Here is a 27,007-nt window from a genome sequence, read left to right on the forward strand (position 1 = left end):
AGCTATTTCCATCAATGCCACATTTGTCAGAAAGGAAAGATTACTAATATACTGAGAAGTGCAAAAACATTTCCACACATTGTAGGATCATAAACACAAACACATTCTTAAATATACTCTGCAGCAACATTTAACTCAAACTATTTTTTTTCATTTTGCATTACCTTAGAACAAAATATTTCAAATTTTTGGACACATAAATCATTTGTATGTGTAAAAACAGCTGCACTGTGTGTAATATATAATTTAGATATGTACTATACTGAAAATATTTTTCCTGCATATACTTTCTCCCATGAATTTCTTACAATATTTATGATTTAAAATGTTGGATATTCTTTGCCTGAATTCCCTGTGCTTCCTGAACAATGCCTCACTTTGTCAGTAAATAGATTAATGCATATAACTGCTTTAGAACAGATTGTTTCAGTTCAATATGTTAGGCTTACAGCACCGTTTACCGTGTGCTAAAGCCTCCAGTATTATCTATGAAGATATTTGAAATTAAAATGTTATGAAAGTATAAATATCGATTACATACCTCATTTAAACATAACCAAACAGATTTAAACTCAGGATTTCTTCTAATCTATGAGTAACATTACTACTGAAAAAAAATTACAACCCAACACATGCTTTATGAAACTCAAATTTCTTTGGCAAGTAGGAGTTCCTTATCAAAGTTAAAATGTGAACCCATTGCCACAGCACCAGGAAGCTGGTTTTATGTCTGATATAAAACAAAACCCATGTTGTTTTCCCCTCAAGCACGCTAGAAAAAGCAGGGCTGTCTAAAACCTTCATGTCACACACAGTCATAGGGATGCAGCAATGCTAATATGAAATACATTACTGGAAGGATGACATACCATTCAGCTATAATTGACTCAAAGTAAACATCAGGCATCTGGGGGGGGGGGGGGGGGGGGGGGGAAACAGGCACCATAGATGCCATTGTCAATTGGAAAAGAAAGCCATAACAGCCTACCTGAGACAAGCGAGACTGTGTCTTTCTCCCATGAGACAACAGTGATGTATGCCTCCACAGAGGAGGGGATAATGCACTTGAACACTGCTACATTGCCTCTCATGGCTTTCTGGTCCTCCACACGGACTGTATAGGGTTCCCGTAAAACTGAAGACAGAAGAAGAGGTGTCATTAAACAAGTCATAATCACACATCCCATCCACCTCCTCGGTTAGCATTGCAAAGTTCTCCCAGGAAAGTTACTCAGGTTGTAAATTCTTTTGTCTCGGTAAATGATACAGTTTTGCAAGGCTGGTTTCAAATTAACATGAAAGCATTCCCAGATCTTTTTGTTTCCTCAAAATCTGCATTTCACCATATTTCTGTGTTCTTCTCCTACCTAATTCTGAGGGCAAGGAGAAAGACTTTTGTAAGAAGTGCATATTTATATGGGTAAATGGTGTTATGCCTTCTATTACTTGTCTAGTTTCTCATGCCACATTTCCCATCACAAATTGTTTTCTGCTCTATCAAAGGGTACAAAGTATATACGAGTACTGTGTGTGAATTAGACATCCAGAGGGTAGAAGAGAAGGTCAGTGTCACTTAGGATTTTGAAGAAGTGAGAACCGAAGGAGAAAATCGATGGAGGTGACAGCCAGAAAAAAAGCAAGGTGTCTCAGAAACACAGAGAAATGATCATAGGTAAGGCGAGAGCTATATTCAATTGACTAGCACTGAAAGAAATAGGTTAATGGTAAGAAAACAGAAACTATGATTCAGAGCTGTATTAAAAAACAGTATCAGGGCACTTAGATCCAGGATATCATTTGTCTAGCATCTGGAAGCATAAATTTAATGGGCAAAGAGAAAGAAAACCAACTGGAGAAATCCTTCACACTAAACTAATATTGCTAGGATGAGATGAAGTTGCATTGGGTAGCAGAATGGAAAGAAGGAAAATCCTGGCACTGAAACATTTCAACGAAGAATGAGGGGTGAAAAATCCTGTGAGCAACAGTTAATGGAGAAGGTGGTAGAGCAGTGAAGAAACAGATGTTGTCTAATACAAGAAATAAATGGGTAAGGCAGGAAGGACAAGCAGCAGCATAGACTCTCCACAGGACCATAAGATCAAGGTGCAAAGAAAGAAACCACCACAGCCAACACAGTTGTATATCTGAGGTGATGAACAAAGTTACATATCTTGAAGTGACAAACAGTTTCAATGAAAATGGGGGTGAATGTATTGCAAAAATGACATGTGTGTCTGAGGCATGTATATGCCTGAAGGTAAAAGTTATTGGGAAGAACAACCCCAGTGCAGCAGTGTAACCAAGTCAGCAATGCTGACCTGCCACATTACAGTCCCATTTCTTGCCTACATATCCTGCCCACAAACATATACCAAGCTCTACCAATTACCTTTAACCACATTGATTCTAGACTGAAGAGTCAGTAAATCCTTTGCAGAGTTTATAAAAGTATTTCTATACATCAGGAACACTGGAATTTCTAAATGCTAGCCTGACTTACAATGTATTTCAGGAAAAAAAGGCAGAGTACTGAAACGTAACTGTAGTTTTCACAAATGCAAACAGCATCAGGTTTTCAAGTCCAGTGCTACCTCTGCAAAAAGGAAGACTGAAGTTCTCCATTCCAAACAAGACTATAGCAATATAACAGTTAGGAAATCTAACCAAAAGTAAATAAATCTAATTTTAAATTAGATATCTTTTTAAAAACAAAACAAATCCATCTTCTATGATGAGAGACACCACTAATTTTTAAAAAAGACAATAATTTATTTTAAATCAAACGTTAAGTTTCTTAACCCTGTAATAAGTGCTGAACTGATATTATAAGCATCTTTAACGCAGTGACTTTACAACACTGGCTGCCCTGTGATGAAGCAGCCCCCTAATCTTGTTCTACACTGGCGGGAATGGCAGAGAGATCATCTTAATGAGGCTGACTTTTGTCTAATGCTCATGCTCCAACCATCATGTACAGAAAAGGCTTGTTTAGCAGTAATATCCTAACACACTGCTGAAGGTCTTTCTATTTTTTCAGAACAGTTGGCCATTTTGAAAATCTGTCCAGCTGATCATTTCAGTAAAAGCAAACCCAGAAACCCTATGTGGGACACAAAAACTGGAAAGAGGTTTATTCATTTCCTTGCTTTAAAAGTTTACATTGTTGTGATTTCAGAGGCCCCTCAGTTATTTCCAGATCATAGTTTTGCCAGTTCCCGTGAATTACTTTCTGATTTTTTTTTTTTTTTTTAAATCCCAAGTCCCCAGGTCATGAATTTATATGAGAATTTCAGCCTTTGCTAAAAAGATATATTCTTCCCTGCCTTGATTGCACAGGAAAGCTTGAAGATGAAATGGAGATATGCACCTTTACTCCCACGTGGGACTGGCCTGGAAGAGGTTTAGGTTTAGGTGTCTAGGTGTGCGGGTTATGGTTTTCTGGGCGCTGGGGATGTGTGTTGCATTATATGCAAAGTTACATACAAAACCACAATTACAATCATCTGTGAGCTGGAACCCTTATATCTGCTTCAGACTTTCTCAGGTTGACTGTAAGTATGGGCAGAGCTATATTAGTCTTTGTATGACTGTGCTATGATCGTATGCTCCACTGATTGCTTCTGTATTCCTAGGAAATCCTACTGCTGTTGGAGGGCACTGGAAGGAGGAGGAGATGGAGAAGAAAAGAGATTAGAAAAGGCCCCCCAAAATCAGGCTAATTAGGGCCAATGTGAAACTGTATACAGAATTCACATGAACAGAAATATAATTGAAAGTAACACACAAATGAAGTTTATCACTTCATATTTGAGCAACACAGGGTTTATCATCTGAACATAAAATACACGTACTGCTATGCACAGAAGACTCTCTCAAAAATTGTATTTTCCTATGATTGGGGGATTACACAAGCCTTTGGAAAAGATACTCACTAACAGCTATTTTCTGCCATCAGCACAATGACAGCTCTGACACACAATATCAATTCATATGAAGGAAGGGGACTTGTTTAACTTGTTATCCAAACCTCAGATTAGCTGAGAAATTGAATCATATGGAGAAATGAATGGCTCAGGGTTAAAAGGCTAAAAAGGGAAGGAAAAGGGGTAAAAGGGGCATTTCTGACTTGGCCAAAAAGAGTTGTTAGCTTATGAGTCAAACAGCTACAGCCACCTACTGCAAAGCCTTTTTGTCAGGTCCTTCCATTCGCAATGTTTATTTCTCAAGCAGAGCGGGAAGACTTCTTTGGGGTTCCATGGATAAATAGGTCAATGCTGAGCAACAGACATAGCTGCATCCCGTCATCTATATCATATGCTTTTACAACTAAATGAACACCAGTTCAGAGCCTTAGCCAGCAATGCTGCAAGTTTTAGCCTCCTCTACATCACCATGTAAGTTTATCAAAGAAATAGAAAAATTGGAAACTAATAGTGGAAAAAATACTGCCTAAAAGATGCTCAAAATTCAGATACATTAACAAATCCACAAAGGACAAAAAAATATTATGTTCTCTCTAAATATAATTCTGCCAGACAACTTGTCCACAAATCCATTAAAGTAAAACCAAAAGCACAAAAACCAGAACCAAGTTCCAAACATAAAGTTGGTTACTATGTATTCTTATGAATCTTTGGTTTTCAATTTTTTTTGATCTGTGGACAACTAAACATTTTTGGAAGAAGCATAGACCATTATAGAAACTCCACATATACGTAATGTGAACTTGCTTCTACTAGTCACTTCTCGTGCAAGAAAACCCACTTTTCTAGACTAAAATTTTAATAAGGCAGATGAATTTCATGGAAACCTGTTTTTTTATTCTTGCCTTCTAATTGTCTACAAACTACAGATCTCTGAATGTTAATTTATTGTTAAGAAGAGAATACATTCTCTCATTTAAAAAGAGAGTCACAGACAGATCTACTTGCTAACTGTTCAGTTTTCCCTATGTAACTCCCGTGAAGGCCTATCTCCAAAGGAAAGATACTTCTTTTCTGAGAAAAGACTAGCATAGCTCCACCAACAACAAAGAGGTTATGAAGATTTGCATTAGCCAAGGGTCAGCTCCCAGACTAGCTTTTGTTTGTTTGTTTGAATATTTTAATTAACAAAAATGGGTAGACAAAACCTTCAAAAACTATGCAATCATGTGTTTATGTGTTGTAACAAAAGGCCTGATTTTGATCCTACTCTAATTCTCTGCTGGCTGACCCAGTCTGCACAGAGTCAGTATAGAAAACAGACGCAAAACCATTATGCTCATTTGCATCTTTTCACTTAAACAGAAAGCACTGCCTATGGACCAACATCAGTTGCTGAATCATTACATGGGACACGAGTTTCTCTCTCAAAACAAAGCACAACTGAGTACAAGCAAATGAGAAGGGATGTGATTAGGCAAGCATTCCTCTTTTCTTTCAACCCCTATACAAAATCCAAAGACTGCATCTTTTTCTCTCACAGCTCTTTAATGAGTAAGGATGGTCTGATTAATGATTTCATTATCTGTTCATTTTTTCCCTATATTTGTGCAGAAGCCCAACTGATTATGATCTTTGAAAAACTAACTTTTCTCCACCAAAATAAATCAGAACAGGGATGAGAGGGAAGAATCCACTGTTTTACTTAATATTGTGAAGACTTCAGAGACTACACTTCTGGCTGATCTCCTTTGATTCACAGCTGCTGCTACTCTTTGAAACACCCAAGTTTCCTCCCTCCTCAATCCCATTTGAACCCAATAAAAGACTGTACTTACCAGCCTTAATGTGAACATCCTGACTTCTGATTTTCCCTGAAGGATTTTCAGCTGTGCAATAGTAAGTGTTATCATGGATTAAGTTATTAAAGCTTGAAGGAGGGAAGGGGAAAATTTGGAGAGTGCCATTGGGGTGGACGTGGCGGATCCCTGGGACATCGTAGATCTCCTCGCCCGTTGCTAGGTACCATCTGAGCGTCACAGGGGGGATCCCTGCTGCTGGACAGGGTACCAATGTCCCTGTGGTGCTAGCAAACACTACCTCTTGCAGAGATGCATTGACAAAATATAGACTGGCGTGTAGATCTTCACTGAAAACTGCAAGACAAAAAAGAAAAAGAACAGACCTTGAAAACCTAAGAAATATCAGATACACACAAAACAATTTGACTGTTACTTGCCACAAAACCAAACGCAATGCCTAGGGAAGGTAATCAAAACATCTGGATCCTAATGCAAGCTCTAATAAAATGTTTCTCATTTTAGAAGAAAATATCCCCAGATTAAACACACTAAGTGGTTTACATCCAAAAATAAAATGGGAAATCTCTTTCTTTGTAGTGTAAACTGAAACAGATCCGATCACTTTTGCATCTGCTGATGTAGCGTTCTTTGTAAGGCCAGCAAAAATCCAACAGTAATCTACTTCCATGAAATTTCTAGCAACTAGATTTCTGCCTGGAATACAGGCAGTTTCTGTTAGCATTTATAAACTTATTTTTTCAGTCTTTCCATGGCAAAACAATTTATAAAGTAATAAAAAAAAACCCTGAGCAAACAATGAAAAAAATCCCCATAATTCCTTAATAATAATAGATACCTATACTTAATACAGATAAAACTTAATAAATAAATTATATAATTTGGTCAGATCTTTCTAACAAAGACCTATAAACCTAGGTACAAAGCATGCTTATGATAATCTTGGTTCTGCCATCCCTGTGACTGTAGTCGCCCTCCCAATCTTAAACCACAGATTCTGTAACACTGAAAAAAGTTGGTATTGGTCAGAGCACAAGATTAGCCCTCATTCTTCTGAACACTTCTGCCATGGGCTATTCAGCTGTTACCCAGAGGGCCTGAAGGCTCCCACTGGCTTGAAGGTTCCCTAACATTTCATCCAAAATACCTTCCTAACCCTCTCTGTCCGAGAACGTATCAGCATAAGGCATGATTTTTGTTTTCCAATAAACGGTAGGAAACATTACCAATACCACCACTGTGCTGTACATTTGCATATACTGCTTACTTGTAAAAAAACTTCCATTTTTGGTTGACACAAACATAGAAATTTGCATATTTCACTATACCTTGAATGCAGTACATTCTGACATGATTTTCTAAAGCAAGTCTGGTAAGGAGTAAGTTTTTGAAAAGGTGACCATAGTGCATCAGGCCCAAGTGAACATCAATGAGACAGATTTCAAGGTTAGCCTTCATTTGCACAAGATGGATGCTCTTGTCCTGCAGAAATAACTTGCAATCCCAACGCTAAGTCATGAAATTCCTTGTCTATCTCTGCCACTTAGTCTTACAGTAGCTTGGAGCACAAAATGGACTATTTTTTCCTTCTCTCTTTTGACATCTTGAGGAGATATTAGGTGGGAAGATATTATCTCCTAAATATCATCTTGATATTGACCATCAGGAGAGACGACCTCAAAAAGAGAGCGGAACTGGCTCTGGGAATCCCTAGAAAGAAAAAAGTAAGAGAGACCCTCCTGAAGCAATGCAGGAGGCAGCCAGACAAACGGGCATCACAGAGCAGGATGAAAAGGACGTGGAGATTCAGAAAGAAGAAATCTCAAGCACTGGAGCTGACAACTCCCTGCATATAGATGAGACAGGTGCTAGTACAGAATAAAGTCCCTCGCAAGAAACAAGTTCTTCCTAGTTGGCGCAGCCCTAGGAGAGACTTGGGTATTTGGAAAGCAAAAATAGGCATAATAGGACTAAGCACAGAAAGAAGCAGGGCTGAATAAGATGGTGCCATTTTTACATAATCACATTTCTAATTATAGTTGTACTTTGAAGCAGAGAACAGTATTGTTGGTAACATAATAGAGAACTAAAATTTGGCATTGTTCATCTGCTGTACAAGCTATTCTGTACAAATACAAGTGAAACAATCAACAGGGCATTTTAATTTCCATTGCCCAACAAGACATTCACACAGAAGTAATAAATACAGTTCACATTTGCCAGCTTTTATTAGGCTATACTGCTTCTTAACAGACATTCACGTAAAACTGGTAGATTTGCTGGCCGAGAATAAAGAGGTGAATACCAAATTGCAAACACCATAAAAATAGAGAATATCAGGAACTATGTTTGACACTTCCACAGAATCTTTCTAATCAAAATGCAGCACAGCTGAACTAGAGACTCATACTAGCAGCACATAACAATGATTTTTTCCAGCTGCTTTGTATCCCCTGTAGAAGCTTTCACTACTTTTGACAAACTTTCCATCCATCAGCCTATACAATAGTGCTTCATTTTAAAAGAGCATCTGGTACACATTCTTCTTAACAGCAGACACAAACACACTAAGATCCCTGGAAAATAATTGCAGTGCTATAATACACACATATATACACACAATGCTGACAATCCAGATGCGTTTTGTGGTGGAAAACAATGTGTAAGCTACTTGGATACATTTGACAACAAAAATGGGATTTCAGAATCTTTTATTAAAAAGATATTTCTCTGCAACATTTCATAGGAAGAAAGTGATTAGCTGAATAGCAGAACAAGTGATATATCAAAACCTAATTGAAACTGAGACAAGTCAAAGACGATATGTAATTATATGTTACTTAATGGTAAAATATGATCTAACTAAACAGCGTATTTTACAGTAAGCAGAAGCAAGCTCAGACTAAAAGTTGCAAGGGAGAGCAGTAGGGAAAGTTGATGAGAGTTATAGATGTAAAACAGTGAAGAGAAATACCTCAAGAACAAAAAAAAAAAAAAAAAAAAAAAAAGGTAAGACTAGAAGGGGAAAAAAAATCAGACAGGTTCTACCAACTGCCTAAATGCTATTCTGAAAACAAGGTTTTTGAAGTATTTTGTCACCAGAACAATGGCTAAAATTGCAAGAGCCCAAGCAAACAGGCACAGGTCTGGCCCCACAGCCTGCTCTGCAGGAATGGAGCTCTGCAACACCTCTAAGCCAGAACTGAAATGGCTTGCAGTTGAGTCTGACTACGCTTGGTCTGGACAGAGATGACATCAGCATTTTCAAAGAGATGACATCAGTTAGCAGTCCAAGGGAAGGAAAGTCAAAGATTCCTCCTGAACAAGGTTTATTTATTGCTGAAACCAGTAATACTTGAAGGAAAGAGGAGGCAGCCTGCATCTCAGCAGCACTCAGTGGATGCCCCAACTGAAATGACAAGGTGACAGTCTGCACGTGCAAGCACTTCAGGGCAATGAGGCAAAGACCTATGCCCTTAACTGTGTGGTTAAAGGAGCACATAAACAGTTTAACAGATCAATAGACACATGACAAGCGACACTTCTTGAATCTCAGGTTAAATAGATACTATTATCTTACTCGTACAACAAAGGAGGGACGGAGGGAAGGATACATTTTTTTGCAAGTGTAGTCAAAATGCCTTAGACTCAACTACTTGAAGCAATAAGGAGAACTGACAAAGTATAATAGCCAAGAAAATTTCTCCTGCTTTTCAGGGGAGACAGTGCTACTGCATTGTGCCTAGCAAAGTGCTGAATATGCCAGCCAGATACAAAATTTCTTTTAGCACTTGAGAAATCTCCAGTCAAGTAAACTGGCTTATCTCACGACAAGCTGGTCAGTGGGGCTGCAAGTTGATCACACTCAGAAACCGAAAGTGAGACTGAGCACTGTATAGCCAGTCTGGGTAGATGTAACCAGACTGGACAGAGATAGGTATAAAGATCTAGGCTGGGCTTTGCATTGCTATACCCATACCTATTGGCATAGCTAGGACTGAACTTGCTTTTTTGGTTCGTACAGAGGTGACCTTTACTCTTTTCTGGCACATCACTCCTTCCTCCAGGTCTCCAGGGTGTTGCAGCTCCTACATATATACCTGCTGTGCACTTGAAGGTCTTTTATAAGGGCCTAGCAAATAACACTTCTGATATTTCTGCCTGTAAGGGTGCCATTTGTCAAGGCTTCATTCTATATTACACAAGACAAAACAGGCTGAAACGGGTGCTCCACAATCCTCCTTTTTAATGGGCAGAAGGAGGTGTCACTAAGACATAAGAGAGAAGATGCTACACTTAAACTACTACACTGGATCAGGCTTGGGCTTGCTCTGTGTAGGATCTCATGTCCTGAAGGGATCAGCATCAGCCGCAACAAAGAGATGAAAGATGACAAGCAAAAGCAAACTGTGAAACTGGAGGAGGTCCTCCTCTTCCCTTTCTCCACCATTCTCTATGTCCCCCTTCAGACTGCTTCACCTTTAAGAAACTTTACCACAATGACACCTAAAGTGAAAACTTTCATGGAGTTTGCATGTAACGTAAGAAAAATTTATATCTGTTCAACTCGGTGCCAAAATGCCATGCAGAGGCTTGGTGTTGTGCATTTCCTTCTCATCATGTTCTCTTTCATGTTTTATTAAGTTTAAATAACACGCTTGTGATTTTTTAAGCTAGTTTTTTGTGCCTCACAGTATTCCAAAGCCCTCTTTCCATATTCTGCAATTGACCACTTAAAGCCCCAGGTTTCTCTTCAGTTCTTGAAAGAACTGAAATACCTTTGGGCAACAGACAATTCAACATATTCAAAAATATTGATAAAATATCTCTGAACAATTAATTGATACTTATATTTAAATTACCTTCCCTGTCCTTTTCAAAGGCTAAATACTATTCCTGTAATGCTTATGCAACGGTAAAGTTTCACTTTCAAAACAGAGGGGAAATTATTTCTCATCCCTTTGATTAATCAAATCCAGCATGAAATATTTATATAGATAAAATAAAAGATATGAATCAAAGTGAAAGTCTGGAGCAAAGAGACCACTGAGATTATTTAGATAAAATAAAAATCAAAGTAGAAAAGATAAATTATGTAATTAAGCAGTTGACTTCTATCCTGCACTACAGAAGGTTTATAGCAACAGCCTTAACTCTCTTGCAGTGGAACGTCAGGTTTGCCACGGCCCTGGACAGTAATATTTCCTCTCCTTTTCTCCTCAGTGATGTTGTGATTGATGAATGGGCAACAATAAAGTATTTTCTTTAGATTTAATAGAACATATAAGGTGTCACCTTAAAATTTAAGAATTTCTCACTGTTATATACCAGCAACATAAACAAAGAAACCTAGAAGCAAACCCAAGGAGTATAATAAAAACATGAAGAATAAAAATAAAAATAAAAAAAAAATAAAAAAGGACAGTATAGAATAAAGCCTAAACTTTGCCTCTGTCAGAAATCAGCGATCCAAGAACACCCCTTTTTCAGAAAGCTTTTTTCTGGTGCTGACTCTTGCAGTCTGCGCTTGGAATGGTAACCGCCTGGGACCGCTTTCTACCATGATGGGACAGTAAACTCCAGGAAAAGCTGACGGGAAAATTTGCTGCAGGCATCTTCTCAGCCACATAAAGTATGTGCAAAGCAAGATGTGACACTGTCCCTTGAGCAGTTAAGTGACTAGGAACCCAGGTAGTCTTATCAATGCATCAAGCTCCAATCAAAGTTTAAGAAAAACAAAAAAATACCAACAGTCTGTGTGCCTTCTGGAAGATGCCTTTTCCTGAGAGACCCCAGGTATTGTGCCTAGGTTAGGAGAGCAGCTTTTCTGAACCTCCTGCACAGCTAATGTGGGATGACAAACACAGCCTAAAGGCAGTTTAGATCCCACTTTGGTGGTGCAAATCACTCACTTCTCTTGGTCCTTCATCTCCACCAGTTAGAGAGAGATTAGGACAACTCTCCGTCTTTCAAAGCATCACATCCTTTGCCAGTTCTGACGCCAGCAATTCCACAATACTTCTCCAGGTTTCAGGAAATTTAAAAGCAAAGCTTTTTTTGTGGTTTTGTTTTTATTTTGGTGGGGGAAGGTGGCACATAAAAAGCAATAGTAGAATCACAGCAAAAAAAGACAAAGATGTTCCCCTTCACCCCTAAAATGGGGGTGGGAGGGGTGGGAAGAGAGGCAGAAAAGAGAGATTATCTGCCAAAATGGAAGGAAAAGGAAGGAAAAGCTAACAGGACTGGTGGAAGTCAAAAGGATGCTAACACTCAAGGAAGGATTTTTAAAGGAACTCCTCAGGATCCCCTATCTCATGAGAGAACTGGTATCAGTGAGACAGCTACTTTTTCACTGGCCTGAAATCAGAGTAGGAAGCAAACAAGAAAACATCATCTTGCTCACAACCCTTAAAAACATACAGCTCTTAGGTAGACTTTACCCTTCCTTTGAATGCCTTTGCATCTTGTTTTATTTAAGGCTAAGACAAAAGTATGCACATCTACAGGAGAATTCCACTTGGCATTAAGGAAATATGCATTTGCTTTTTAGAGGTTGAGCTTCTCTGTGAAATTTTGGGACCCAAATATAACAAAATAATTGAGAAATTTAAAGAACAGACTTTAAGCCTGATTTTCCATATGATCAGTGAAAAATATTGAAATCCTCATTACAGGGGAAAATAAAGTATTGATTATTCACCGTAAGGTAAAAGACAAATATTTTGTAAGACAACTTAACGGAATTCATGTAAAAAAAAAAAAAAAAAAAAAAAATTTGTAAGAAAATGGCTAAAGACATCTAAACAATAAACTATGTTTAAGGAAACTGAATTAACAGGATCATACTACAGGTTAATTACCCTGTCGACATCCAAACAATATAGCATGCCAGGATAATCTTTTTGCATAAACACACACAGAGAACTGATAAATGAAACATTTCAGAGTGCATTTATCTGCCTTTCAAACCAGTAGTAGAAGCATTACAAACGTAATCACAAATATGCAGATTACTCGGTGCAGACCACAGCCAGAGAAAGACTGTCTGGGTGGGTGGTAGGGTGTAATGTTAGTGAGCTATGTCACAATTTAGGACATTTTTTATTATTTTTTTTCCCCCAAGATTCCATAATGTATCAACATGACTGAAAAAAAAAAAAAAAAAAAAAGGCTAGATAAGCTTTTTTTCCTTTCCTCCAATATGTCTCCCCTTTCCAAATTAAAAAAAAGAAGCCCTTATTTTAAAAGAAAAAAAACTGATTAGACACCTACAAACAATAATGTTATCACTACTCAATTATCAAGTAACAGGCTATGCAAAGTGACCTAGAGAAATTACTTCAGCTATTGTGAAAAGATTAGAGTGATGAGGCATTACACTAATCCATCTGTGATCATGTCTCCCTCTAGGGGTTTTATCTAATGACTAACACATAAGGTTGATAAATATTATAAATTTTATTAGAGTAAGGATAAAATGAATGCCCTTTTATGATTTTGGCTTTGATTCTGATGCCGGAGAGGAATTTCATATGCCCCTCTGAATCGGTAAGAATTGAATATTCCTCACTATTTGAGGGGAGGGACGGTAAAACACAACTCACACAAGGAATAACTCTCAGGTGGAAGCAAGATAGGTATCTCCAAGAACAGAGAACAGGAAAACAGCACTGGATAAAGATGCTCTGACCCGGCTCCAAAGTAAGCCTTACTAAAAGGAACTAAAAGAACAAAGAAAAGAGAAAACAACACTAAAGAAAAATTGTGAGAAAATGTTAAAATCCACAGAAAATAGCTTTAATATGGAAAACAAAATGAAATCAATTGCACAAACTGATTTGAGATTACAAATGTAATTAAGAAAGAGATGAGTATATTAAAGTACTACACTAGTAAAAATAAGTACAAAAGCACCAATAAAACACCACACACAACAGTTTAAAGTCAAGTTAATAATGAAGGCAAGGCAAAAACATTTGCTTGCTTGCAGCCAGTTTGACCTCTTTGATCAATGTTACTTTCTTGTAAACTGCTGAGAAAAGCAGAAGACAATCCCAAATTTTTTGTCTGCAGCTGTCATCTCCTACAAAAAGGAAGATAACTTTGCACTGGTCAGATCACAGGTGTTCATGAGAACAATGGGCAGAAAAACCTTTTTTTGTTTCCCCAAGAAAAATATATATTCCAGCAACAAATGCTGAAGCATTCACTGCTCTGACAAAACAAATTTTTCTGATACTTCTTACAGAGGCCTCCTAAACAGTGAACAAACAAAAGTGCAAGGAATCTTTTTCACGAATTTTTCAATTAGAAAATGCTAACTTGTCCAAACGTGAGCTTTGCATGGGTGATCTGCTAGTCATCCTTGACAGGCTGACCTGCTGGCTTGAAGCGAGCCCCAGCACCTGCAGGAGCCTCAATCAGTGCAGGGAAAGGGCAGAGACCCAGTGTACCTCAGAGTAGCACTTTGAAACTGAAAATCTCTGAATTTGACCAAAATGCTCCTTGATTTCTCTTCGCAGTGACTATCAGAGACCCTGATGAAGCCAGATGACAAAGTGAATCCTGATTGCTCCCTGCCAGGCATACCTCCCAGACCTGACATGCAGGCATAGTGGCAAAGGGTGCCCCAGAAAAGAGGTGATGGGGAAGATGGCATCTGGGATGCCAGGTGCCCACCAAAGCTGCTCTATCATTCCCCCTTCTAAGCTGGAGAGGGGAGAGAAAATATAACAAAAAGCTCATGGCTCAAGATAAGGACAGGGACAGATCACTCGCCAATTACCATCATGAGCAAAACAGACTTGACTTGGGGAAAATTAATTTAATTTATTACCAATCAAATCAGAGTAGGGTAATGAGAAATAAAACCAAATCTTAAAAACACCTTCCCTCCACCCCTCCCTTCTTCCCAGGCACAACTTCACTCCTGAATTCTCTACCTCCTCCTCCACAGCAGCACAAGAGGATGGGGAATGGGGGTTGGGGTCAGTTCATCACACATTGTCTCTGCCGCTCCTTCCTCCTCAGGGGCAGGACTCCTCATACTCTTCCTCTGCTCCAGCATGGAGTCCTCACCGGGCTGCAGGTGGAGATCTGCTCCACCATGGACCTCCCTGGGCTGCAGGGGGACAGCCTGCCTCACCATGGTCTTCCCCACAGGCTGCAGGGGAATCTCTGCTCCGGCACCTGGAGCATCTCCTCCCCCTCCTTCACTGACCTGGGGGTCTGCAGGGCTGTTTCTCTCACATATTCTCACTCCTCTCTTCTCCAGCTGCAGTTTCTTGTTGTGCAGTAACTTTTCCCCTTTCTTAAATAAGTTCTCCCAGAGGCGCTACTACCATCACTGATGGGCTCGGCCTTGCCCAGCGGCAGATCCATCTTGGAGCCGGCTGGCATTGGCTCTGTTGGACATGGGGGAAGCTTCCAGCAGCTTCTCACAGAAGCCACCCCTGTAGCCCCCCGCTACCAAAACCTTGCCGTGAAAGCCCAATACAGGAGTTGAGGGGCAGTTGCAGGCAGAGGCCTTCCCTCTGCCCCTGGACATCCTCCGCCTCCTCCCATCCCCTGAGGGGAAAGAGTAAGGGAGTAAGAAAGGGTTAGCAATATAGCTGGGATGGAGAGCATAGAGGAAGACTGGGACAGGCCCATTATCAGATATTTATGTCTTCCTCATATAAAGAAAGGCTCTGAGGGAATCAGGAGTGTGTTAATTTGCAAAATGTAAAATTCCAAAATTGTCCTGTACAAAGAAATTGAGTTATTCACTCACTTCACTCTAGCAAGTGCCTACTTTCACTGGTCATCCCAGAGACTTGGCTTAACATATGGTAAAATAAAAAAATTTGAAGCAAGATGCATTTCTTGGATGTTTGACTTTTTGATGCTTGTGCTGGTTTTGGCTGGGATAGAGTTAATTTTCTTCATAGTAGCTAGTATGGGGCTATGTTTTGGATTTGCGCTGAAAACAGTGTTGATCATTCAGGGATGTTTTAGTTATTGCTGAGCAGTGCTTACCCAGAGTCAAGGCCTCTTCTGCTTCTTGCCCCACCCCACCAGCGAGTAGGCTGGGGGGGCACAAAAAATTGGGAGGGGACCCAGCTGGGACAGCTGACCCCAACTGACCCAAGGGATATTCCAGACCATATGACGTCATGCTCAGCACATAAAGCTGGGGGAAGAAGGAGGAAGGGGGGGACATTCAGAGTTATGACATTTCTCTTCCCAAGTAACCATTAATGCATGATAGAGCCCTGCTTTCCTGGGGATGGCTGAACACCTGCCTGCCGATGGGAAGTGGTGAATGAATTCCTTGCTTTGCTTTGCTTGCATGCGCGGCTTTTGCTTTACTTATTAAACTGTCATTATCTCAGCCCACAAGTTTTCTCACTTTTACCCTTCCGATTCTCTTCCCCATCCCACTGTGGAGGGAGTGAGCGAGCAGCTGTGTGGTGCTTAGTTGCCAGCTGGGGTTAAACCACAACAATGTTGAAGCAGTCTTATAAATTGTTACTCTTGCTACTGCAGTACAAAGCCGGGGGGGGGATCAAAATAAGAATATAGTCTACGGCAAGTATGGATGAGCTGGTTAGGTTTTGCACTGTTTTAACACATATGATTGCATAATTGGCATCATTCAGAAAGCCAAAATTCTTTCCACTGTGTATAATCTCCCAGTGCAGAACTGCTTCCTATGTAGCGTGCTGTGTAATGGCAGCCAGTATTTTAGGGCCAGTTTAAAATTGCAATGCGTCCACCAAAACGAAAAAAAAAAAAAAAATTATGCTTTTTCAAATTGCTAACTCTGATTCAATGTACCAGTGCTCAACCTTTTTTTTTATTCCAAAGGGGTATTCATTTGAATCAGTTTCAAAATCAGTACCACTAATGAAGGTAATTAAGTATGCAATTGTTTTTGTCTTCAAAAAATGATCACTACAGAAAAAAGCACGCAGTGTTACATTCTCATTCTCACAGGACAGATACTTCCATTAAATCAAAGCAGGCTTCCACACTTAAAAGAAAAGGTCCTCAGGTGAAACCATAAAAAAAAGCAGAACCCACGAATGAGTTGCATCTCTGGAAGGCGGAGAAGTGTGGGTTTTGGTGGAGTGCACTGTAGAGACCTGAGTGCACAGACAAATGCTGAGTGGCAAATGCAATAGATGCAAGTGATGGGAGCCTTTAATCAGTTAAAAAGGAATAATCTGTTTGTGATTTAAATGCTTACTTTTAATTATGTGTTCAATAATGGATTGTATGAAAGAGTAGATGTAGTTGTGGGATAGACATTCCAGTTTGGGCTACAAACTACCAGAGTAAGATGTGTAGGTAAGGTTCTTTTCCCTTATTTAAGCGAATAGAGAGAAACTGAAAAACAAGACAAATAAATAATTATCAACTTGGGGGCAAAAAATGTACATCTTTGCTTTTTGAAGCAAGACCCAATGCATAACCTCAACTCCACGCATTCCTACCATAAAGAACACATTGCAAGAACACCAAAAGCAACCAGACAGAAACGGGAGAAGAGCATTAGATTTTTTTTTTCCTTACAAAAATATTTTATGAACAAGAGAAAAAGATAATTAGCTGTGCCACAGTTCTGAAAATTTGAATTAATCAATATTTGTATAGCTTTTCTTTTGACTGATTTACAAAATTATAACCATAAACAGAGTCATTACTTACAAGGATTCATTGGCTGAGATCTAACAGATTTCAGTCTGGGGCTTGTCTGCAAATGCTGCAGATGGCCTAATGCTTTCTTATAGTGTCCTGCTGGCCACCTGTATCATGTTCTAACAGGACAACAGAGTTTTACAACTAAACAACAGCAAAGGCTAGCATACTCCTCATTGGACCTATGCGGAAGAGTCAAAATTTCAAAAAAGATCTCTTCCACACAAAGATGAAAGTAAAACAGGTCAAAATTTTCAGTGAAAGTAATTAAGTGGCAAGATGCTTCACAAAATTATATGAGGGTATATTTTAGACCAGAGCAGTCAGCTACATTATGAGTCCCACAGTCTGGTCACTCCTCTGTCATCTTTCCCACAATCCAGATGAATGCTCTAATACTCACGCAAGACAGAGGCTACAAGATCTTTCATCTGGATGCAGAAAAAAGCCAGGACACCCTTCTGGGATAGGTTCTTACTCTCTGATTTCTCAGGTGGGCAACCTCCACTTGCAGCGAGTGAGTGAGCCCTACTGCGAGTTAGTGTCCTACCAGACCAAGCAAGACTTCCAATCACCAAGCTATAGGAAGCTAGAGAAGGAAAAAAACCCAAAATGTCAAGATATTTGTAAACCCCAACCTCTCAGTTCCATTATTCCACACCATGGTTATTACCAAGTATCCTCAAAAGTGGCCCACAAAAGCTAAGTCAGCTAATTCCTCTCATGCCTTCAAGAAGCCTTCAGGAGCCCTCGATAGTAATGATTACAAGTTCAGTGGGCTCCTGCATCTACAATCTGGAAGCTATCTTTGTTATCAGAGCTGAAAGTTGACTCTGCTAAAAGTTTCTGTAAATCCAAAGCAGGGCTGAACATGTTCCACAGGAAGCTCTATCCCAAAACTATGAGAGGAGAAAAAGGAGAAGAAAAACAGAGGGAAAGATCTGGATGATGCCCAGCTGTATCCCACTCCCCCTCCATGCTCAACCACTTGTGGGGAAAAGTATATTCTCCTTGGACAGACTCAGCACTGGGAGAAACAATATTGCCCCAAAAGAAAGAGAAGAATGGAGGTCTGGCAGTTGGCTGAGCATGCACAGCTTCTACCCAGACACCATCAGTGAGCTCATCCAGTAAGTACAAGCATGAGAATCTGAAACACATGCTGACAGGCATCAGCATACAAAGCACAAGGTTTTATTCTAAGAAGTCACTAAGAAACATTGCTAAATACCTTGACACTAAAAGAAAATACAGAAAGAATTAGGTCAAAGTTTTGGTGGTACACTATTTCCAATATAGACACCGTTTTTCTCACTTGTTAGTTCCTGCTAAAGGAAAATGCAAAACCTGCCCACCAGGGCCATGGGGATAAGCAGAGCACGTGGATAAGCAGAGCAACCACTGCAGTGCTGCCTGAAAACCAGAGTCCTTCCAGACACTACTAGAGACTAGTAGTACTGAAGTCTACTGTATTTCTTAATTAGGAAATGTTGAACAAAACCTGTAGTCTTAATGGTACCAAGTCACCACCATCACCACTAGCACATCAAGGACAAAATGTAATATTAGTGTGGTGCATCATTTGCATCACACATCATATAATACTGTGGTATAAGAGCATTTCCAGTCAGGAAGCATAAGTTTACTGCCCCCCACCTCCCTTCCATGATTCTTTCCCTTTCATCTCAAGCTTAACTGCAAGCGATTTAACCAAGAAAGAGTCCTTATTCCACAAGCCTGCAGAAGCAGAACAAGTCAGGGCACTCAAAAATGCAGGAATGGAAAAAGAATCCCGAGTCACAGGCAAGACAATACATTCCCTTGCAAATGACTCTGAAGGGAGCAAACCTCTGGGCTCTAGAAATGGCTCTGTGGAGCAAACCCGTGCCTGGATTAGAAATCCCTTCAGGAGCACGGCCACTTGGCATTTGGATTTCCTAGTCTGCTGTACATTTTCAAACCTCTGAAGAACATGCAGCACATCTGAAGCATTTTGCTGCACTAATGCTACTTCACAACCGTGCTAGATTTTTCCACCCATGGGGACAAGTTCTCAATTTGACTGTATTCTTTCTGACAGTTTGCCTGTCATATTAGACGATGCTGGCTTGGGCTGAGTCACAGCAACAGCCTGACTGCAGAACAAGACCAGCCCTTCCCCACACACCATACACAGCACCGGCAGAGGAACATGGAGTGAAGAGGGCAGAGCTGCCTGTCTTGCTTGAGGGATGGCTGTCAAGCAATGCAGAGTTCAAAAAAAGGGGACAGAGGGAAAAGATGGTGAAAAAACCCCACAAACAACATAACTATTACTTCTGGTCAGCAGAAACAGGCAGTACCAATAGATCTAAGTAGATAGTCTCACTTCTGCAAAACAAACAGAAGTTGTAATTCTGTACATTTAATAATGAAATTGCTGAAAGGTTCCTGAAGTGATTTGGCCCTAGTAACATCAAAATAAAACCAGTACTTATGTAGGCACTAAGTAGTTCAAATAATACAACACAACAAGGCACAATGAAGAAAAGAAACATCATTAGCATTTGGTTATTGCTCACCTTTTTCCTAAACTGCTTCTGAGATCACCATGATGTACTTATTTTTGTTTAGATCTCACTAAATGAAAAGAAAGCACAATGTACTAGCATTCATGGCTACTGCTATAGAAGATTAGACCTATGACAAATTACTGCAACCTTAATAAGAAAAACACCCCAAAACCCTCTAGATTTTCTCTCTACCTATCACTTGGAGAAGGGAAAAAAAAAGAAAAAAAAAGGCAGATCTGAAACAGGTCTTCAGGATTTAATTTTGTTTCTTAACAAAACCAAAGAAGCTATAACTTATGGAATGCTTAGTACTTGAACAACTGCAGTCTACTACTCTCTTTGTCATGGGTTTACTATATAATTCATACAACATAGCATACGCAGAAAATATTAATACTTCAAAATACACACAATTCATTACATTTCTTTTACTTGATGACAAGTAAAATCTCAGGAAGTTTGTATTCAAAGGTATAGTAAGTAGCATCAATGACCTACAGTGAGGGACTGACCCTAGTGAAATATTGTTTAAAACTTACACCACTGAAGTAACAGCAATATGTATCTCTCACTACATTGTTGTAAGTTCAGTCTAAACAAATCTGTTCCCTTCCAGCTTCCCTAGCAAAATACTTTACAAAGACCATGCCTTAAGAATAGCTGCACGGACTCATTTATTTTGTTATCACTTTTGGCAGTAGGATGACAGTGTTCTACATAAATCTTAGTGAAATGAAAAAGAATTCTTAAGTCTTCAGTTTCTTTTAAAAAAAAAAAAAAATCAATACCATTTTTTGCATAACAGTACAACAAGATACTTTACCAAAAGTCCATATACACATCATCTGATAAAGGATGTTTAGGGAAGAGTCTGTCACAGTCCTTTCTTAGTGGTGACAGCTAATTTAAAGTCCAATATTACATAACTGACTAGAATTACCTTTTCTGTTTGCAGTGTTCTGCACTCATTTTCTTCTCCACATGCCATTTTATTCCCCATTATTGCATGATCTTTCTCTTTCCAGTTCTACTTATGTGCAAGTTGGGCTATCTTGAATATTGTTCCATCATAAGGCTTTAATATTTATAACCTTCTTCAGTTTATTTATGCATATGTTGAACAACCGATAAACCAGCACAGATCCCTGACAGTGTGTTCTCTCCAGCATGAAAATCAATTATATGTTTCCTATTTCTTTTCTAGCCTATCATCAATCTACATGAGGACCTCTCTTACCCCATGGCATCTTTCTTTCATACTATTTGATATGACACTTTGATGAACTCTTTAAAGATCTAGTTATGTGATACTGACTACATTCTCCTTGCCCACCTGCTTTGATTCCCTCAAAAAAAAAAAAAAAACCTGCAATAATTTGCAAGGCATGGCTTTCCTTTGCTAAGGCTGTGTCAGACTTCTTTCCCCAGTATGTTGTATTTACCTACATGTTCTAAAAACTTTGTTCTTTCTTAAGAGCTACCTATAGTTCTCTACCTTAGTCCTTTAAAACAACAAAAACCCCTGACATGAAGTACCTAAAGAAAAATAGCAATTCTAAGTCAATATAAGCAAAAGGTTACAGCAGTCACCCTTTCTCCAAGCAATTATACATCTATTTTTGTTTTTCACTCTACCTATTTTTATTTGTAACTCCTGAAGGAATCTTATCCATGGCTGGCGATTCATTGGCATTCAATGGATTAGTTCCTTCTAGAATTTCTTTCACTTACAATGCAGTTTTGGATCATTCCTCAGAACTGCCTTCCAAAGAGAATGACAATGCTGAGGAGGTTGGCTCACTTCCCCCTTGAGACACAAGGTGCACAGAGTGATTGGGTTTTCTAGTTAAGCTGTGCAGCAAAATCTAGCACACTTATCCTGGCAATGGACTTAAAAACTGCTCCTGTGAAACCTACCCATTTGCAGGCAGTTTAGGTCTTGAGAACTGCCAGTGCAGACAAATCATGCAACTCAAGTGCAGTAGGTCTGACATGTCTAGTTTTGGATCTTCTGTACCCTACATCTGGGACCACAGACCAACCAGAGACTGACAACCCCAACCTTAAAACACCTCTGCTGGTGGCAGTATCCTAACTGAGAAAGTCAAGGAGAAGGTTAGTGCAGAGAATTCATGTGACTACTGCAGCACCTTTACTTCCCTAAATACTCCCTCTGCTCCTTCAGCAGGTTCAACTGATCTTTGATGCATAAGGCGAGCTACTTCTCCAAATCTGTTTTGGTCTGCTTTATTCTGAACAGGCATTTAATTTGGTATAATTTAATAACATTTTCTTGCATGTTGAGACACAACACACATTGTGAAGGATGCTTTTAATACCTCTGTGTACTCTCGTGCTTAACTGCTTTCAGGTGGGGTGTAAAGGAAAGAATACATCTAATGTCTGGCCCTTTTAGAAGTTTTAAAAATTATTTTAGATTAAATTTCCCACATTGATTCCTTAGTGATTGAATTGCTTTGTCCCAGATGCCCATTTTCAAATACTTAGGTTATTTGGAAATTTTCTAGGTTCACTATTTTTCACCTTCACTTTTTCACCATTTGTCCAAGACTGAAGGATTGAACATGGATGTTCTTCAAGATTTCAGCCCTGGAAGACAAGTTCTCACCCATCATGTGCTCTTCCACACTTGTCAACTCCCCCTAACTTTAAGTTTCAAATCATCTGTTTCCTTGTCCTGTTTTGGTTTGTATCACACCCCAACTTACTTTTAGAGATTTCCCTTTTCTCTCATAAATCTTACTCCTTCCTTTCAACACGTTTTTTTTTTTTCCCCCAGTTCAGTTATTGAGGCTGGGCAGATGGTACAAGAGCCTACAATAAAAGGCTAAGTAGAGAGGTCCTACTATTCAGCCTTTTATTAAAACAGTCTACTTAAAGCAAGTCTTTCCATACTGTTTCCTGTGTTGCTGATACTTCTTAGAACGTTACAGCTGCAGCTCCTACCTCCTGTGCCAGATCAGGGCAAAAACAGTGAGGAAACACCTTCCCTGGAAGCTCCCAACCATGGCCTGTACCCTTCATCTATCAGCTTCATGGACTGCATTTAAATTGGTGTGACCAAGCTAACCCTAACAAGCTGCAAATGCACCTTTTTCATTCATCAGTCACATTAAATCATAATATTTAAGCCTTAATAGAATGACTCTATGTGGCAAAATAGCATCTCCCACACACACTCCTGCTCCTAATCAGTGCTAATTAAGTATCTGCATTATATAAATTGACAGCAATGTAGATTCTGAAGCAGAGTTTAAAGTGTAAATAATGATGAGATAAAGAGATCTTTTGAGCAAAATCAAAGTATCAAGTAGTCATTATGTGTAATCACTATCACAATTTAATGACATTTTGTACTGGAACAGGAATATGAACAGGAATTAAAGTGCCTGATGTGGGTTTTTTTTTTTTCCCTAAACCGTATGTTTGTCCCAACTGGCTAACAAAACATCAGCCTTTGCTTGTATCTTCAGCAGGTCAGTCTGGTACAAATACAGTATCCAAGCCAACTGCAGTGGCAATGGACATGAGATGAGAGGAGGCCATGTTGTGGCAAAGTTTCTAATATTTATCCTTCTAAACTTACTGTATCTGTAAGTAACAAGGTTAAGACCAGAAAGCCACAATAGGAGTCTGCTATCCCATCACATAAACAAATCCGCATCTAATATATATGGGTAACCAGAAGCAGATGTGACAGAGATACACAAAGCCTGATTAAAGGGGTAAAGGGGAAGCAGACAAAGGAAGAATAAGACTCCTTTGCTCCCATCAACCTGATGGGACAGAGTAGAAGAAAGCATAGAGAAATTCAATCCACTTTTAAACTTCCTGTATGTTTGTAAATGGTTTTATTTTATTTCCAGTTCAAAGGATAACTAAAAGAGGAATCCATTTTGTCCATCATCACAGCCTTAGCAGGCAGTACGTTTGCAACCATCAGTAAGCTCATTGACTTGAATGGGTTTCCTGATAGCAAGTATTTCTATGACTAGCATTTCCCAGGGGATCAAGTCCTGAAAGTGGTGTTACTAATATTTCAATACAGCATCAAGAAAGTAGCACGAGAAGAACAAAGTAAATAAAAGAGAAGGCCAGGAAAACTCAGTGACAAAAAATACTGACTTCCAAGCTGTCATTTCACCCAAAACTTTACATGAAGGGGCAGAACACAAAGGACATGCTAATCAGAAAACACCTTATGTAATCTTTAGAAATAGCAGACTGTACAGCAGCATCAGTTGAGTTCAGGGTGTAGACTAATACCATAGGTATCCCCAGGGCCTGTTTGCATGTCCTAATACAGAGCTCTTGATGTATGAGACCACATGAGCCAGTCATCTCAATTTTGAGGGTCAATCCAGAGACCTTTTTTTCATTTCTCCCTTTCTCCCCTTTCTTCATCCAGATGTTTCATCAATTTCCCCCTTCCTTCATATCCCAATATGGGGGGGGGGGGAAGAATTGGAATATCTTTTTCTCCCCCTAAAAGCCATGCTTCTTGAAACAGACAGACAATATCTCTATTGCCCCATTCTAGGAATGGTAATGTGAATGGTGGGAAGGTATCTGGCATTACTGGTTATGATCACCTTAAGCCATTTCCTTGCATGAACTGAAAACACAGATAAGATAAGCTGATGGGTAAATTAAGAAAGGAAGAAATCATAATATTGTCCCTTAGCTACAGAGTTGTTGAGGAAAGAGTTAAAAAAACCGGAACAAAAGTACAAATACTTAAAGTTCTTCATCAAAAAGTCTGGAATTTTTCACTTTGCTGTATCACCTGCAAAGGTGTACACTTCAAACACCTGTTACATTAAAATGGGCAAATTAATTGCCAAATATACAATGCTTGGTAATATAAGGATTATTTTGTCAGATCAAACTAATGGCCCACCTGGAATGCTGCATGGCTGGAGATGACAGTGCAAGGAGCCACAGACATACAGGTGCATAATTATCATTCCCGCACAAAGGCCTTAACCCTATTTTCTTCCCTGTAGTTAAACCACAGGAGAATTGAAAGTTTATATTCCATCCATAATTTGTTTGCATTAGCCACAATCACTTGGGACATTCTGGCTACCAGTAGGGAATTTCACCCCCTCTTTGGTTGTTCTAAGGTTCCTAGCTTTAAAATAAAAAATAAAAAATACAATAAAATAAAATAAAATGGCACCCAATCAAACCACCTCATCCCATACCCTATATACTTCACATTCAGATTTGTCCAATTAAAAATACTCTCAATCAAACATTCCCAGCTAAATTGTCAGGCGCTGTAGCATAAAAAGAGCTAGTTTAACAATCTTTTCAGCAAAATTCTGAACCTTTCAGTTTGCTTTGTTATTCCATAGTGAAACTGAACACTTGGCTTAAGCCTGTACCTATATTTAATGGCCTGTTTTTACTCTCCCATTGATCTGTTGTCATGTTTAATCAAGATGACAAAAAAAAAAGAGTAGCAAGTAGGGTAAGCTTCAAGTACTGCACATTTAATTACATGAAGGACTCAGTGGGGAGGAAGGGGATAAATTGACCTTTGTATCAGTTTTCATGAGCTTAGGTGTCCTTTTTAGCCTCCCAGAATGTTAACCCTGAAAGTGGGGAAATAAAGTAATTTTATGTTTGAATTAAACAAAAGGCCACCCTGGGGAAAGGTCTTACGTTTGCATATGATTTTCTTTAAATATTATTATCCAATAAAAAATAGAATAAAAATTAGAGAATACAGGCAACTAGAGAAGGACAGAACAAGAACGAGGGTGTCAAGCAGGTATATTTAGGTTTTTCTAGTCAATGATTCACTAGCACAGCACCTCCCCATCCTGAACAAGATGCACACACATACATATATAAGAACTATTTTTCACATTACTTAAAAACAACAACACAACAGTAGGATGTATCATACCATGCAAATAGAAATCTGATGCTTTCATTGTTCAGAGGATATGACAGTTTCAACGGGGATTTTAAAAGGATCTTAAATTCTTTATTTCTTATCCTTAAGAAGCTTGGAAATAACTTCTTTCTTCCAGATTTCAGCCCTTGGAATCTTTATTCTGTGTGAATCTTTACTATATCTCACTAATAAACAAATGCAATTGATCAGGTGGGGAAAAGGCAAGCATCATGCTACACAGATCATAAGCACTACACCAAACTGAGCATTTTAACTGAATGTTGTTGTTAAAAGCATAATTAATTTCTCTTTTTTTAAAATACACAAATAAAATATCAGATGACTACTAGAACTATTTTGGGGATGGTATGTGAGCCCCATTTTATAGTTCCTAGCAACCTATCCTCAGGTGATGTTATGCATCCCTTCATCTGAAATGTTAAACTTGGAGAACAGATCTTAAATATAAGAGATTAAAAATAATCAGAAAAAAATTAACCTGAATTTGCCAGTGAGACCTGTGCAAACAGGAAAAGCTAAGTTATCCATAATTTGTTAACATGTAAATACAGTTTTACAGTAGGCAATAATGATCATTGGTGTTGTTTATATGGCTGAAATTTGGTTTTATTCTGATAGCAAGCACAAGTAACATTTATAACAGAAAGCAAGGGTATACCTAAACAGCTTGTGTGGATTTCAGAATATTAATAAAACAGAAGATTTAGCAATTATGTTCTGTCAAACCTCTGTAAATGCTAGAATTTTATACAGACTTTCTGCAAAGCTTATATGTGTTAGCTTTCAATAGAATGGTAGGATGATTCATTAACCTTGTAAAGGACAAGAACATATTTGACGTTAAAACTGGGGACAAAATAAGGGAGACAAATATATGAAAAAATCTTAATCTCAGTTGGTTTGCTATCGACCTCATTATTAAAGAAAACATATCTTTGCAGAACAATTTTTTATTACACCACAGTATTTATTACAATTGCAACTGCATGTTTTAATCACATAAGAGGAGGGCTTCCCTATGGAGGATGAAGACTTACTCAGACATAACTTTCTACAGTAGACACCAGAGAGTTCCTT

At 38.9% G+C, this 27,007-nt stretch overlaps 1 protein-coding gene across 3 annotated transcripts in view; it reads right to left on the reverse strand.

Annotated features, from left to right (window-relative positions):
* DSCAM (DS cell adhesion molecule) overlaps window positions 1-27,007 on the reverse strand; it is a 475,910-nt gene that overhangs the window by 397,326 nt on the left and 51,577 nt on the right. For all 3 annotated transcript variants that reach the window (XM_030020086.2, XM_030020087.1, XM_030020088.1), the window contains exons 2-3: window positions 5,765-6,082; window positions 989-1,135 (exon numbers count right to left, since the gene is read on the reverse strand). In XM_030020086.2, coding sequence (XP_029875946.1) covers window positions 989-1,135; window positions 5,765-6,082 — 465 coding nt within the window. The remainder of the gene's footprint in view (window positions 1-988; window positions 1,136-5,764; window positions 6,083-27,007) is intronic.

The sequence above is a fragment of the Aquila chrysaetos genome, chromosome 7 (genome assembly GCF_900496995.4).
Source record: "Aquila chrysaetos chrysaetos chromosome 7, bAquChr1.4, whole genome shotgun sequence".
In the NCBI taxonomy this organism is placed as follows: Eukaryota; Metazoa; Chordata; class Aves; order Accipitriformes; family Accipitridae; genus Aquila; species Aquila chrysaetos.